We start from the raw sequence: 16297 nt of genomic DNA, 5'->3' as shown, positions 1-16297 counted from the left end.
TTGAATATACTAACAATGCATTCCCTTTTTATTGCCTTTTAAAGTTAATTAACCTTATTACTCAACATTATTTTAATCATCATCATTGTCATAACTTATTACTTTTTATAGACACACCAACACATAGTGGACGTTTAACATAAAACCTATATATTTTACATTCACAGACAGGGAACAAATTAAAGGATATATCTAAATAAATGAGTGGAGAAACATAACAGTGCAGATAATTCCAGACAGATTTACTGCATGATACAATTAAGCAATAAACACCATACCTTGCTCTGTGGCACAATGCTAATAAAGTATAATGCTGGTGTTTGTGTAATGCTAAGCAGGCCCAGTTGACCTCGATTTCGGATCAAGATGGCAAGTGGAAGAGATCTAAGTGACTTTGAAAAAGGATTCATTACTGAGTCACGGATCACACTCAGCTGGCTAGTGTTTTAGTATAAACAGTGACTAAAGTAACATCGGCTTTTAGATCTAAACACATCAGTGAAAGGTTGGAATTTGAGGGTGAAATCGCATTCAGTGAGCGTGATCCTTGTGCATTAGTGCGATATGTAAGAGTAGCTGTTCCTCAGGTTACTGAGTATGTCAGTGCGATACATTATCAGACTGTATGAGCAGGAACAGTCTGTCCACAACTGCACAAACATTATAGTAGAGTTTCAGTGCATAAACCCCTCATTACAAAGATGGATGTATCCAAGAGAGTTCAGTGGTTCAAAAACTATAGGCACTGGTCAACAGAGATGTGGGAAGAAATGGGGCAATCTTCACCATCTTCTCCACAAATGGTTAAGTGCATGTGCAGCATACACTGAGACAAAGGTCCAGGCCTGAATGCTTGACCCCTAGAGTGACAGAGTTTGGTGGTTCTGTTAAGCTGTGGGGGGCTTTTTCTCTGGAATGGTTTGGGTCCGCAGATCAATATAAAGTTATTCTGACATATCCCTTTCACCCTGTGATGAAACATTTCTATCCTGATGGGAGTGGTTTCTTTGAGAATGACAACTCCCCCCATCCACAGGGCACGAGTGGTCACTGAATGATTTGAAAAAGTATGAAAATGATGTAAACCATATGCTATACTTGGCCCAGATCTCAGCCCAATTAAACATCTATGGAGATTTTGGACAAACATGTTAGATAGTGCTCTCCACCACCATCATCAAGACTTCAGCTAAGGGAGTATCATTTGGAAGAATGGTGTTCCACCTCTCTAATACAGCTCCAAAGACCTGCAGAATCTATTCCAAAGCACTTTGAAACTGTTCTGGCAGGTCGTAATGGCCCGACATCTTACTAAGACACTTCATGTTGGTTTTTCCTTTAATTTGTCAGCCATCTGTATCCATCTTTGTTTATTCTTTCATGCATTGTGGAATACCGAAGAATGGAGACAGAACCCAGATCTATACAGAACAATCAAATCAATGTGCACAGACACCAGAATTCAAACTTTAGCATCTGCCATGTGGAGTTTTTTGGTAACTAAATGAAAGAGCTGTTTTTTAAAATATTACATAGATGTTCCACTCTTATTGGTGCTTTGAGTAAAGTTTTCAATGTGACTGAAGCATAAATCTTCTGTAAAGAGGCCACAGAATCCAGTGAACACATGTTTTATGAATTATGTGTTTACTTCTTCTTTTGGGGTTGATTTCTTTCCAGAATTGAAAATAAGTATTTTTCTTCAAGGCCCTATATTACTATTTAATAACATTTTATTTTTTGATGAACACTTTATATATACTTAATTGTAATAATAAAAATTTCCAGGAAGAGGCTTTTTTATATGTTCTTTATCTACATTGACAAGTTTGCACTTAAAAAAAAATCTGTTGCTTTTTTAAGGCATTTTGATTTTATTTGGATGGTACTCTTTCCTATCATTTTCCCCTTTACTGTCCATTAATGTTTCACATAGAAACTCAGTTTGACATGTAACTGTTGACAGCGTTGGACAAAATGCTTTGAAGAAGTAGTGATGGCTGAATACTGAATGTGCTGTCCTAAATGTATTCAGTAACGTACTGTATTCCAATACATAAAAAGTAATGTATTCAGAATACATTTAGAATACATCTTGTTAAGACATATAGGTAATAGGTCATTTCCTTATAGTCCTGAAATTCCTAATGTTTTTCTATGATTGTTGATAAAAAAGCATTGATGTGTTTCTTTTGAAGACTGTATATATATATATTTCCTTTCTTTACTGTGTATGAGTAGGTATGAGTGAGTATTCTGAAAGTATTCTCTTAAAAATGTAAAAAAGTAACTGCATTCTGAATACTGCCTTCAACAAAATGTAACTTGGGCTAACTGCAGATACTTAATGTATGTATTCTGAATATATATTCTCATAATGTGCAATTACTGCACAATAGACACTTAAGTTAAAAAATTAAAAGTGTCTGTTTATCGCCATCTTCTGGACATAGTGAAGAATGACACCTCTAGTTACTCTCCTGTACAGCAGAGGGCGCAGGACCTGTGTTGGTTCTGCACACCAGCGAATAAGCGAGACACTAACAAATCGGAGCAGAGAGGCAGGCGGGCTGCTGGGAACATGGCTGCGTCCATGAGACAAGCTGCTCATCAGATAGACACCAGAACACGGACAGACGATGTCCTACTGTCTGATGGAGTCGAGTTCAGTTCTTTACTCCTCTCGAAGCCTGTGCTGGAAGGCCTGTCAGCCTCCGGCTTTCAGAGACCCTCGCCCATCCAGCTGAAAGCGATTCCTCTGGGCCGGTGTGGACTGGGTAGTTATAAATCTCTATAACTCCAGCGTTAACTCTGTCAGCAAACAGTCGTCTTCAGCACAGCTTATAAACTCAGATTTAATCACATTTATTCACACTGAGGGCAGGAAGTGATATAAAGAGAACATGTGTGATAGTATTGACACAAAGTCTTATTTCTGTCAAGAAATGTCTCAAGTAAAGTAAAAATAGCAGTTTAAAAAAGAAAAATAGAAGTGCTGAAGTAGTAGGTGATCAAAAGACTACTCTTAGGGGAACTCTACCGATTTTTCTAAAATTCTAGAAAATTTAATGAGATGCAAAGCCGTTCAGAGTGGTTTGAGGTGAAATGGTTCGTTTTAGAGAAATTTGCTGCCTCGGATTTCTTTACAGTGTTGGTGATCAGAACCAGGAGTTACAGTGTGTCCAAAACAAATATAACCATTTTATTTACAAAAACCACCAATGAGTTTTTATATGTAATGTTGAAAAGGATGCTAAAATAGTTGTATATCTGAAAATGTTTTCTTGGGCACTGTTTTTTTTCCTCAACGCTTTTTCATGTAGAAACTTTCTGTGAGGGAGCCTTTAGAGGTATTAAATGCTTTGGACGCCTGGTTCCTGTCACCACCTCTGTGAACAAGTCTGACTCAGTAGGTTTCTCTAGAATAAAGCATTTAATATCAAACCACTCTGAATGACTCTGTTTACATCTCAAGGACTGAATTATTTGGAAATTTTGAACAATTGGTGGAGTACCCCTTTAAGCACTGGATAATTTCTAGAATTATGGTCAGACTTAGTACATCTATAAGTATAAGAGCTAAAGTTTGTTCTCTTTGCGTTTAGTCTAAAATCAAATGCTTAAGCTCTGCAGTGCAAAGCACAGACTCTGTCAGTGACTTAACACGATGTATTTATGCACCAAAAAGAAATTAGTGACTAAATTGTAACAAGAAAGCATATAGTAGTCTGATTCAGGAAAGTACAGATCCATCATGTGTCTGAGTAAATGTAACTAGTTACTACCTGTGGACAAATGAGATAAAACCAAAAGCAAGATTTAAAGTGCAAATTTGCTAAATTTTTGAAGCAAAATTTCGGTGGGCCTCTGTAGATAGACCTTAAAACGCTATAGGATGAGATCAAAATTATTTCTAACTAGTTTATTCAACATCATATTCTGCTTGTGCTTTGTGTGTGTAATTATACCCTTAAAGCAAACAACCATGTTTATTGAAAGACAAGCATAAACAAGGGGAAAACGGCTAAATCTGGTACTTGCTATTCTGCAGAGTGAATAACACAAAATAACACAACATATAATGCATAAAACAAGGGATGCATGATGATATTGGAATCATATTGGTATTAGCAGATACTTGCTCCAAAAGAATTGACATGTTTAGATTTGAACAATATTTGTTTTTATTATGGGCTTTGGGCTCATTACTTTTAAGGAATCCATATACTTTGGTGAGTGTAAGCTTATGGCCTAGATTTTAGCTTGATGAGGATGTTTCTCTGCTTTTAGATCTTATTGTTCAGGCAAAATCTGGCACAGGAAAGACCTGTGTGTTTGCCACCATTGCTCTGGACTCTCTGGTGCTGGAGAATGCTGCCACTCAGGTAGTGTACCATATTTATTTAAAATTCCCAAATTTAAACTCTGATCATTTTTTTTCACTGTATTTTCCATAGATTTAAAAATGTCAGGGGGAAAGAATTAATTAATTTTGACATTCTGCCTCAGGTTCTTGTACTGGCACCAACCAGAGAGATCGCTGTACAGATCCATGCAGTGGTCATGGCAATAGGCAGTGCCATGGAGGGACTGGAGTGCCATGTGTTCATTGGTGGTCGGCCTGTTAGTCAGGACAAACTCCATCTGAAGAAATGTCACATCGCTATTGGATCACCAGGTTAGTCTACACAAAAGAGGGAGTTGGGTTTGTCTTTACAATATAGGCTAAAGACAGACGCTTCACATGGAGGTCTCCGTGGGTTCGTCCCTTCCAAATATATATATATATATAATATATATATATAAATATATATATATATAATATATATAGTATATATATATGCTTCTGGTCTGATTGGCTGTCCTGTATTGTGCTTCCTTCACAAAGTGGTCTGAAACTCCTTGTAACTTCATTGTGAATAGGCAGGGCTAATCTGCTATAGGCACCAGGAAAGCAGTAAAATCTAAACAGGCTGTTTTTCAGTTTAGTTTCCATATATGGATATTTATTTTTCCCCATGAGTCCAATGTATTGGGGGGAAAAATGTAAAATGTACAAAATAAATTGTGCAGTTTTGCAAATTTTATCCCCCCCCCCATATGTCAAATTCAGCAAATAAACAGTACCTGTGCATTATTATGTGCATAAATGTGTTCTCTGTAGAGGATTTGTTCACTTAGAAAATCAACAAGGCCTGTAATTTGACCAGGGGCCCCTGGACTGATTGAAGAGCTGTGTTTTGAGCTTGATGGTGGTGTTCTTGTTGTATTAGGTCGTATAAAGCAGCTGATAGAGATGGGGCTTCTCCTGACGGCGAGTATCCGACTGTTTGTTCTGGACGAGGCAGATAAGCTGCTAGAGGAGGGCAGCTTCCAGGAGCAGATCAAGTGAGAGACACGCACTTATAAACAGTTACATGGTTTCTGTTTCAGAGATCAGAGTCAGAGATGACCTTTCATTCTCTTACTTGCCAGTCAAAATGGTCAGTTATTCATTTTTCAGGAGATATTTCTGAGGAGATTAGATAATCCACTTGCATAAGGAAGGAGAAAGTCAAAGGAAATAAGCAAAAAAAAATAGAAAATACATAGAAAAACTGTCACTATCCAGTAAATAGAACTTAAAGCTTTCATCTTTGAGAGAGAGGAGAAAAACAAGCTCCACTCTTGCTTCAGATCTGAAACAATCCACAGGTGTTTCTGTCCATCCTTCCACTGTGAGAACACAACTCAACACTATGAGTCTGAAAAGATATGTAGCTGTCAAGAAGGAAATAAACATAAAAAGAAAGTTGCAAAAGAAGCTGCTGGTGTTCTCAGAACAGTGGACTGACCACCCCACAATCCAGACCTCAACTTCGCGGAATGTCTTTTGATTCTTGGATAATGAGAGGAAGAAAGTACAACCAACTTCTAAGACTTTGGAGATTACTTTGCAGATTACTTTGAAAAACTGCAAGCAAGCCTCCCAAAAAGAATACAAGGGAAAAACAGTGGACATACTATGCAATTTAAATACTACGTACATTTAGTTTTTGAAGTTTCTATGTAGTTTTCTGTCGTTTTTTTTTCCTCACCCCGAACAATGAATAAATTAATGGCCGTTTTGACTTGAGATTGAATAAATGAAGGTTGGTCTCTGACTTTCGCACAGTACTATACATGTTGCAACCAGGGCTTTACAGTTGAACAGCACAGTTATGGCTTTCATTATACATGTTCTGGAACGTGAAGCAACATCACTCCCACATTTGCCCAGACTGCTGTGAAATCCAGTGAGCTTTTGGGTAAATCTCTTTTCTTTCTTTGTTTTTCAGCTGGATCTTCTCCTCTCTGCCAGTGAATAAACAGATGTTGGCACTCTCTGCCACCTACCCAGAATCCTTAGCACAGCACTTGTGCAGATACATGCGAGAACCAACATTCGTGCGGCTGAATCCCACTGACCCCGGACTCATCGGTGAGCTACAGCTCCTCTCTGACTTTTTCTCACAGAGCAGGTTGTTTAGTATGTAGAATAAACAGTTTGAACATAGATCTGTAGTTTTCATCCGTCTTTCTCTCATCCCTCTCTTGTCCTGCAGGCCTGAAGCAGTACTATAAGCTGGTGCACTCGCATGCTCTGCCCCATAAGGTCTTTGAGGAAAAGGTGCAGAATCTTCTGGAACTGTTCAGTAAAATTCCCTTTAACCAGGCACTGGTTTTCTCCAATCTGCACACAAGGTTTGATTTTACATACATACATACAAGTTTCACTGATTGTCACATTCACATCATTCACTGTTATATGATTGTGCTATTATGTTGCCACACCCCAAAGAGAGTATATGAGAATGTTGTATCTACTAGTAATGCAGATGAGCTAATGCTAACGTGAACAGTGGAGCTAACGGTGTCTCTGTCAGAGCAGTGTTAGATGCTGACGAGGGCTCAGTGTCTTTTACATGAGGTCTTTTAGAGGTCTTTAAATTTCATTGAACAAGTAAAAGGATAACACCATCCTCCTTTTAATAGATTAATAAGTCTGATTAATTTACTAACGAACTAATGTTTAGAGACTACTGTGATTGGCCGAGAGGCATCGGTCATATTGTGCAAATGGCCAATGAAGTATAAGGCTTGTTTGCTTGCAGATTATTTAATGAAAAGTACTCAAGAAAGGTGTGTAAATGTTGTCGCTTATGTTTGTGTTGATTTTATTTATTTGTTTGTATTAGTGTATTTTACAGAATTTAAAATATCAGCATTTAAATTCATTAAATTCATGTTGACAATATTGGACCAATATAAACACTCCAAAATTATTTCCAACTGAGAGTTAATGTTTTTTATAGTAATTTTTGTGTAATGTTACCTTTTTTGAGATGTGAAGTGCTTCAATTCATATAGCTACTTATAAAACTTAAGTTTTAAAAGAAGTAAAATATCAAAAAAATCAGAGGAGAAACCCATATTCTCAAGGTTTTATTACTGGTATCAGAAAAGAAAAAAATGAATTGATATAAGAAAAATGAAAAAATTATATTGATAAATTTAATATGCTTGTTTGCAGAGCGCAGCATCTGGCTGATGTTCTTTCCTCCAAAGGCCTGCCCTCAGTCTGCATCTCTGGTGAGGCTTTCTTAAGCTCTTTTTTTTAAACAAGGCTGAATGAATGTAATTGTGAATTCTGTGGTAGTTTGCAAGTATTTTGACTGTATAATTTAACTTTTTTTTGTTTGTGCACGCAGGCAGCCTGAGTCAGGAACAGAGGCTAGAGGCGATGTCTAAGCTAAAGCAGTATCAGTGTAGAGTTCTTATCTCCACTGACTTAGTAAGTTGAAACATGCGCACACACACAAGGCTAATCTAGAGGTTGTTAATCTTTTTCAGAATGTGGCCTTATTTAGGGTTAAAAATATATCACAACAACCCTCTTACCCTTCCCCCCCCTACCCCTACAGGCTGCCCCACACACAAGTGTACACATTACAGAAATTACAGAAGAAAAATCAACTTGTAAGTCTTGGGTCTTAATGGGGTGACTGGACCTGCATTCCTTAGCCAGCACTTCAACACAAACCGCAAATCTTTAGCCCTGTGCTAGTTAACTAGTTTATTTGCAGCTCTGAGTGATAAGGTACACTGTGTTGACTGAGGAACGTTTCTGCATTTAGTATTTTTCAGAAAGAAGACTGCACAGCTTGGCATTATGTTTTCTGTTTGCTCACGCTTCTGAGGTTTGCAGATTATTGAGGTTAAACGTCACCTCAATGCAAAGCAAAATCAATCTTTTCACCAGCCACTCATCAGACTTATTTCCTCTGTGTTTTATGTGTCTTCATAGCACCACTCTTGCAACCCCCCTGGAACCGTATCGGGTGTCCTGACCCATCAGGTTAAGAAACCCTTAGCCTGTTCAGGTCTAGTAGCTAAAACGGTGAAGTAAATGAATGTTTCTTTTTCTCTCTCTCAGACCTCTCGAGGTATAGATGCAGAGAAAGTGAATTTGGTGATTAATCTGGACGTTCCTCAGGACTGGGAGACATACATGCACAGGATTGGACGTGCAGGACGCTTCGGTCAGTGTGTGTTCCTTTGTAATGCTGAAGTGTATGTGTAAGAATGGTGTCCTGTCCACAGCTGAGGGTCCTGAACAGGTGAACCTAAAATATATTGCTTTATATTCAGTGAAATTGGGGTGGGAATCTCTAGGCACCTCACGATTCGATTACGATTCAGAGGGCTGCAATGCGATTATAAAACGATTAACGATGCATCTCGATGCATCTTTTTTTTTCTGTACATCATTTCTATTTTCTCACTGTGTGAGGACTTGGTAGTTTTAAAGCAAAGTATTTGTAATGATCCATAATGAATTTACTTCCAATATCTTTTATTAATAAATCAAATGGAAGTGATGTGGCAAGTGAACTTGAAGGCTCTGATTCACTGCCTTTGGAGCACATCAGACGCTGCTGCCACTCATCTGCGATAAAATGCACAGTTACGATGAAATAAGATCCAGTGGTGATGGATGTCCACGCACCACGTTACAGCCGCCCTACCCGTGTTTAGTGACTTTTATAACTTTAGTTTTGGTCTCGTTGTAGAGAGAGGGGTGGGGGGGGTCGCTGTGTCAGTAAAATATCTTCGAGATGGGACGTGTGCAGCATAGCGCAAAAGAGCTGTTTTGCAATGACTGAGAACCGGCGTGCAGACTGCAGGTCACCTAGCAACGATGCGTTATTCGCATTTATAAGCAGCGCAGTTGGTGTCCTGGTACGTTAAATCTGCAACGAGAGACTGTCAAACAGTAAAAAGTCACAAAGATGAAGTCGCTTCTCTTCCGAATTTTCTTGTTCCACCTTAAATTGTGCCGCATTTACATTCGGCGAGTCAGTCAGAATTTAAGGTGAAACGGGAAAATTCGAACAAGAAACTGGAGAATGAGAAGCGACTTCAGCCTTGTAAGACATCCGGATGTTGAGAGACATTTTACAAGAAACTGCTCTAGTTTTGAGGAACAGTTTTCTGGCAGAGATGGGAGGAAAGCAGCTAAAGCTAAAGTTTAAAGCGGAGCAAAGTAAATCTGCGCTCTCGTTTATATTGTTTAGCCTATACTAGGACATTATCACATACTGACACATACTGGACATTAAATGCGGCTCCCAAGGTGGTTTGATTTTTGTTGAAAGGACAAAATGGCTCTTCTTATCATTTGTGTTGTGACTTCTGACCTAACCTGGCTTTTAATGCAGAGGGAGCCGGTCGGATTTCTCACTCATCCAAGTGTGTTTTTGTTGTGTGCCGTCACAGACTGTCCGGGCGCTGCACTTACCCACTTCCAAGTTCTGCCTTTTGCGTTCCGTCAACATTGCGTTATAAATTAAATATTTAGAAAATCGATTTTTGACATTTGTGAATCGATTCAGAATTGTTCACGTCTGCATCGCGATGCATCTAAGAATCGATTTTTCACAGTGAAAAGATATTCACAATGGTCTTTAATTCTCTTTGTGTCTGTGCCAGCATCTGTTATGCTCTACCTTTGTCATTTGTACCAGGTAGCTACATATTGTTGCAGCTAAGAACAACAGTATGCTGTCAAATATCATAGATGTTGTATAATATTATATATATATAGTTGTATATACCATACATATACTATATATATAGTATAGGTAGTATTAATATCACACTATATGTTAGTGCTTAGTTCTAAAACAAATTAAAATATAAAATCTTCTACTTTGGGCAGCTCTGGTCCAGAAAGTGAATGGCCTGGCTAAAGCTGCACTGTGTAAGAGTTTTTTGGTAAACTGAAGGAAGTAGCATTACTGAGTCAGGGGGAAAAAACACTAAAATATGGTGTCAGTGCACTGCAGCGAGTCAATCTGTAAAACCTGAAATAGTAGCTTAAACGTCAGAGGCTTTGGGTCAGATTACACAAGATTTTTTCAGACCACGTCAAACATCTTTATGTATTAACATCATACACAGGCTCAAAAAGTAGGTCTGGCTCAATGTTTAGGTCTCTAATGCAAAATCAACATTATTGATGAAGATATGATGACAATAGTAGATCAATAGTAGATCAGTCACTTACATCCTCAGAATATCTTTCACCAAGTTTTGACCGAGTTCTCTTTGAATACTTTCATATATGCTCGCAGTCATCAAGTTCATCTGCTCTGGGAAGAGTCCAAAGAACAAGCGATGTTACAGAATGTTCTTCTGTGTGTTGCGTGCAATTACACATTTCTACTAGAGAGGTCTCTAAATCCCCAAAAATGTATAACATAGTGCAGCTTTACCAAGGCAAGTTCTTTGAAACCCTCATGTGTTGAGGTAAGTAAGGGATTGATTTGTCCAGAATTCCTTACTAACCTCACCAGTCTAGTATGGGTGTAGTACAATTTTTTTTTTTTTAGGTCAGTACAATTTTTTTCCTCTGAGGTAAAATTGTTAGTTTTTTTTTTTCCAATAACAAATAAGCACCAAAAATGTAGTTTCTAAAATGTAAGTGACTTCAAAAAGTAAACCTAGTCATTTGAGCATGAGTGTATGCAGAGCATAAGACCCTCCTCCTTTCCCATCCATGTCACTCTGATAGCATGAAGCCAGATGTAGGTTTGGAGTTTGTAGTAGTTTCCATGAAATACATTAAATGAGAGCCCTATGGAAGTGACCAAGGGGTTTATCGACCAATTTTAACTTTTAATATACTATTTTTTTTTTTTAGTAAAAAGAAATTGTTACACCATTACAATCTAGTATTACTTAGGTCTAAAACACTAATATCGGCCTTACACCAAACGACTTTTCAAACGATTTCACGGTTGCAGACAAATTTCCAATGTTTAAATAAAATCATGAGAGTCTTGCTGGAGTTGTGGTGAACTCCTGTCATCTTGGTCATTTGGTGTAAGGATGGCTGTCTCAAGTCAGATTTTTTTCTCATCTTTACGTGCTGATAAAATCATGCTTGTTTAATATTATCATAGGTTTTTAGTCTTGGCTCACGTGAATAGCGACGTGGACATCGTGAGCAACCAAGCAAGGTCAGAGTTGTTGCCTGGCCTGAGGTTGCCTCGGATATTTTTTTAACCAGGCCCGGTCCTTATAATTCTCATCATCCATGATTACATTCAAGGTCACATTCAAGGGAGAGAGGCGGAATGAGAGAGGGAGAGAGAGATCTGTTGGATTGTGCAAACGGAGGAGAAACTTGTAGAGTTGTGGACTGAGCAAGAGTGTCTCTTTGACGTGTCTACGCATTTGTACCATGATAGAGTGGAGAAGGAAATCAGTGGACAGAAATTATTTTTTTGGCTGTTTTTTCAGTACAAACCACTGCACACACAAGGGCAGCTGTGGCCAAAAGCTGCTTCATCTTCTTCATTGTTATTCAGTTTCTCTTCTTGTAAATTTCCACCAGGAGCATGATGGGAAATAATGTCACAATGAATATAGTTGCAGTCTTACAAATAGTGAACCTACAAGATCCCCGGCTTTTCAAAAAATCATAGCTTGTGACTAAAAACAAATGTCTTTTTAAAGTCTGTTCAAAGTCAGCAGTTGTTCTGATGGTAATTCAAGTCAAAGAATACTTGGCATGTTTCAGTTACTGGTGCTAAGCTTTTGTCGTAGCCACATTTAATGAGAGTGGTTCCGAAATGCAGCAGTGGAACACACTAATCCTGCGGCTGTCCTGGCATGCTATGGGAACTAGTGACAGCTGGCTGCTGTGAAATGCATTATACAGTGAGAGTGCAGATTAACAATCTACACTTGTTGCTGTATTACTAAAGAATCTTATTCATTTTGGTTTGCGTGGCATTCACACCTCTCAGTAGACTTCACCGCGAGTACATTGTAAAGCTGATTTTAATTGGATTGGTGACATTTGTTGAGCCTTACAAAAACAAAAGACGGCAAGAAACAATCAAATCACTCTGAGTATTTTTGACTAATTTGATTTGAAAGTGAAAAGCAAACTGTGCTTTTGTCTCAGGCACTCTGGGGATTGCAGTGACCTACTGTTGTCATGGAGAAGAAGAGAACAAAATGATGGCCATCGCTCAGAAGTGCAGCCTGCATCTCAACCAATTACCAGGTAACTGGTCTGCTGGTGTATAACCCAAAGTCGTGTCTTAGCTGTTTAATTTATTTATAAAATTTATTCTTAGTTTATTGCAGTGTCGCAGCAAAAGTGATGCATTTAAATTATGTGATTTAAATTGTACATTGCTTCCACATCAGTGAAAGATATTGCATCAGCACAGGTTCTTTGTTCACAGTTGTCTTTCAGTTTATCTACTTGCAGCAATGATTGTGTTGATGTTATGAAAGTGGAAACGATGTGCACATTTAAAAAAAGTAAATTCAGTTAGTAAATTAAATTCTTTACTGAAATTGAAATTCATGATGCACTAAACCAAAAACTGAAACCAGTATTGAAAAAAGCTGACAATAAATTAACAGTTTACATAAAATAAAATTGCAAAATGTGCTACAAAATCAAAGGTTCCGAACAACAGAAAATGGTTGGTCATACAAGGCAATAAATTTGATTATTGTTCAGCTTTGCTTTCTGCCTTTGCACTGTTATTTTTTACGAATTTATGCATTATATCAAAAGCTGAGGCAACAGATGGCACTGGAGTGCAAGCTTAGACTTAATCTTTCTGCTTCTGTTGTTTTGCTGTGTTTCGCACATGGAGAGGGATGTTGTGTTTTCAAGCGCTTTCAAACCTGTAGTGGAGAAGTCCTGTGACGTAGTGTCCTGTCTTGATGTTTTGCATAAACAGTGATTATAAATCGTTTGTGTCTCTTGTAGAAACCGTACAGTTCACATGAACATTTTCACTGGTGAAATTTGTTTGAACACGTCCAATGCATCCTTTTTTTTCCAAGTGGGCTGCATTTTATTTGATTTCCGTCTCTATTTATGTCTTGTCCATTTTACTCAGATCCAATCCCTGCCGGACTCATGGAGGAGCAGTGTGACTGGGACATTACTGTCCAGCCTCCCTCAAAATCTGACCTTTCTTTTTCCGTTGAGCCCAAAGTGGACAGGAAGAAACGGGCCACATCTGAACCAGCAGCCTCCAAAACCTCCAAACAGGCTCAGCGCACACTCTCCACTAAAGACCAGCCTGAGCATCACAGTCCAGCTAAGACCCAACCACCTAGCAGTGACCGGAAGAAGAGCAAAAAGCCTGCTGTGGGTACTGAAGCTTCAGTGGCTTCACCCAAAGCAGGAGCCCCCGACCCAAACGTGGAGCCTTCATCAGCTCTCACCAGACAAGAAATGCAAGATGCTCTGCCCAAAATCCCTCCCCTTCCATCTTTTAAGCCCCCAGCACAGAGACCAATGTCCTTCGCTGAAGCTGTGGCTGACTTTGAGAACTTTATGACGAATGGTCCTGGTAGATCTGTTGAAATTATAAGGCTGTATGGAGCTCGTGACGAGAGAACCACTACAGTTAATGGTCAGTATAAAAATCATGTTGCTGAAGTTGAGCCATATCCTCAGGATGAAAAGCATGGCTTACTGGACGGAATCACTTGTCCATCTCAGAGGTCCGTGGATTCAACCTCTTGCCGTATGCCTTCTAGTTTGACATCTGACAGCTCTTCTTCTTCAGGGAGTGAGTCAGAGATGGAAACTGAACAGAAAACGGATGCTTCGGCATCCAGCTCGCTGTCCAGTGCCCCACAGAAGCAGAACAGCTACAGGCAACCACAGCTACACAGTGCACCAAAGCACATTACGGAACCATCCCCGTCTAAAGCCAGTACAGCAAAACAGCCTGTCAAATCCAGGCCAAATCAGGCCAAGCCTCAAGTAAAGACTCATCATCCTCATTATCAGTCTCAAGCTGTTCATAACCAGCGTTTAAAATCAGGGCCTGAGAAAAAGAGGGCAGGGAAGGCAGCCAAGGCAGATGTGGCCAGATGGAAGAAGGACACAGGAAGACAGGAGGATGAGGAGGAGGAATACTCTGAGGAAGAGGAGGAGGACGAACAGGACTATTGGAGAGCTTATTACAGAGCATGGCAGGAGTATTACAGCCCAGCCTATTACTACCACTCACCATATAACTGGCTAGCTGCGTACCGCATGAACACAGTCTACATGATGGAAATGATGAAGCACTGAAATTAAAAAACAGCAAAAATACTGCACTTTGGTCAGCTAGGGGGCTTGAAAAATAAGAGTTAAAGAAAGTTTGGCAAAAAATCAGATTTACCCATTTTTTCGTTTACCACAGACAGTAATTGAACAGACAAAAAGTCCAAATTTCACTTTTTTAGTTTAGCGCTGGAGCTACAAGGCTGATGTTGCTAACAAACGCTAGAAGTCAGTAGTCACCCAAATCATCTCCAAAATACATCAGAACTTCTTTTGACCCACTCAAACTGCATCCAGCTCTTCACTGAGGTTGTGCAGTCTTGTCAGTGTGGTTTAGGACACAGTATGACTTACTGTAAATTATAAAAATGAACAAAACCTGAACACTGGGGGCAGCCATTTATAACAACAGGGTCTGTATTCACAGAGTAGAAATGCCGCTCTGGAATCAGTTTTTATGACAATGACTCAATGATCATAAATACTCAATCCAAGAACAGTCCTCTGATTTGAGACTACTTTGTGAATGCCTGTATCGGTGCTGTCTGAAATGGCGGCCAAAGCAGTGAAGGAAAGTGATTTTGGCTGTGTGGGTGACTGTTTAGTTCCAGTGTTTGTTCCAGTGTCTGAACTAAAGAAACGAGGTTTGGGGTCCAAACATGTTTTCTTGACTGCTCAACTACATCAAAGGCAAGAGGAAAATGGTCTAAATTAATTTTTCTCAAAGCTATCTTTTTCTTAGTCACACTTCTAAAAGGAAGAGTTCTTTAAATCTGATGAGGTTTGATGCATGTCTGCCAAGCAATATACAGAGTGAGTGAAAGACTGTAACCACCCAAATATCAAATAAAGATGCTTAATGTAAGATTGATCTCAGTGTGTTTACATGCATTTAATAATCCGATAACTACACAAAGTCAGATTTTGTAAGTAATACGATCGTGTTTGTTTATATGCACTTGAGTAATCAGATAATGGGAAAAGTCCGGGTCTACATGAGTCAGGCAGTAATCTGATTTCTGCTTTGCAACCAGCCAATAAACTCACAGAAGAAGACCTGACGTAATTGCCACAGCTTTTTTAATTTTTGTTTTTTTTTTAAACATTGCGCCACTTTACCTGAGATTATGAACACATATTATGTAGAAGATGAAGAATATTTAAATCTGTCATTTCGTTGAGAATGTATTCGGTTTCAGCTTTGCTCTAAAAGTGTTTTGTTGCCGTCTCGCTGCAACGCCGCTTGCTTATTTCCGGTACAGCAGTCTGTTTCGCACATGCGCAGACTGAGAAATCCAAAAGAAATCAGAGTAAGAGTTTACATGCACTGAGAAATCTGATTACTGAGCTAAAATTCAGCTCTCTTTATTGGATTTCTGAATCAGATTTCTAGACCTTATTCCGATCTAAGAAATCAGAGTATGCTGTTAATATTACCATTAGAATAATCAGATAACTGCAGAACTCAGATTATGATCGGATTATTGGGTGCATGTAAACGCACTCATTTGTTTCTATAATGTGTTAGACCAGTTGGTGTTTCTGTGATGTACCGTTGTAAGCAAAACAGACATGTTTTGTGACGATGTTATCACATCCTCCGCAAGGAACAAACTTAAATACAGTATTTTTCTGCAAATTGTAGAGCACAATTTCTGTTTATTTGTTGAGTTTAAC

At 38.8% G+C, this 16297-nt stretch overlaps 1 protein-coding gene across 1 annotated transcript; it reads left to right on the top strand.

Moving 5' to 3' along the window:
• The first annotated feature begins 2537 nt into the window (after positions 1-2537).
• Positions 2538-15491, top strand: ddx20 (DEAD (Asp-Glu-Ala-Asp) box polypeptide 20). Its single transcript, XM_036578722.1, has 11 exons — positions 2538-2777; positions 4291-4385; positions 4510-4678; positions 5274-5388; positions 6318-6460; positions 6585-6723; positions 7553-7611; positions 7731-7813; positions 8456-8561; positions 12497-12598; positions 13455-15491. Exons 1-11 carry the CDS (start codon positions 2582-2584, stop codon positions 14645-14647), a joined length of 2400 nt encoding a protein of 799 aa, XP_036434615.1. The 5' UTR covers positions 2538-2581; the 3' UTR covers positions 14648-15491.
• The last annotated feature ends 806 nt before the right edge of the window (positions 15492-16297 follow it).

This window comes from Colossoma macropomum, unplaced genomic scaffold (assembly GCF_904425465.1).
Source record: "Colossoma macropomum unplaced genomic scaffold, Colossoma_macropomum, whole genome shotgun sequence".
Lineage (NCBI taxonomy): Eukaryota > Metazoa > Chordata > Actinopteri > Characiformes > Serrasalmidae > Colossoma > Colossoma macropomum.
The sequence above is the reverse complement of the archived record's forward strand: the minus strand, read 5'-3'. Positions and strand labels throughout refer to the sequence as shown.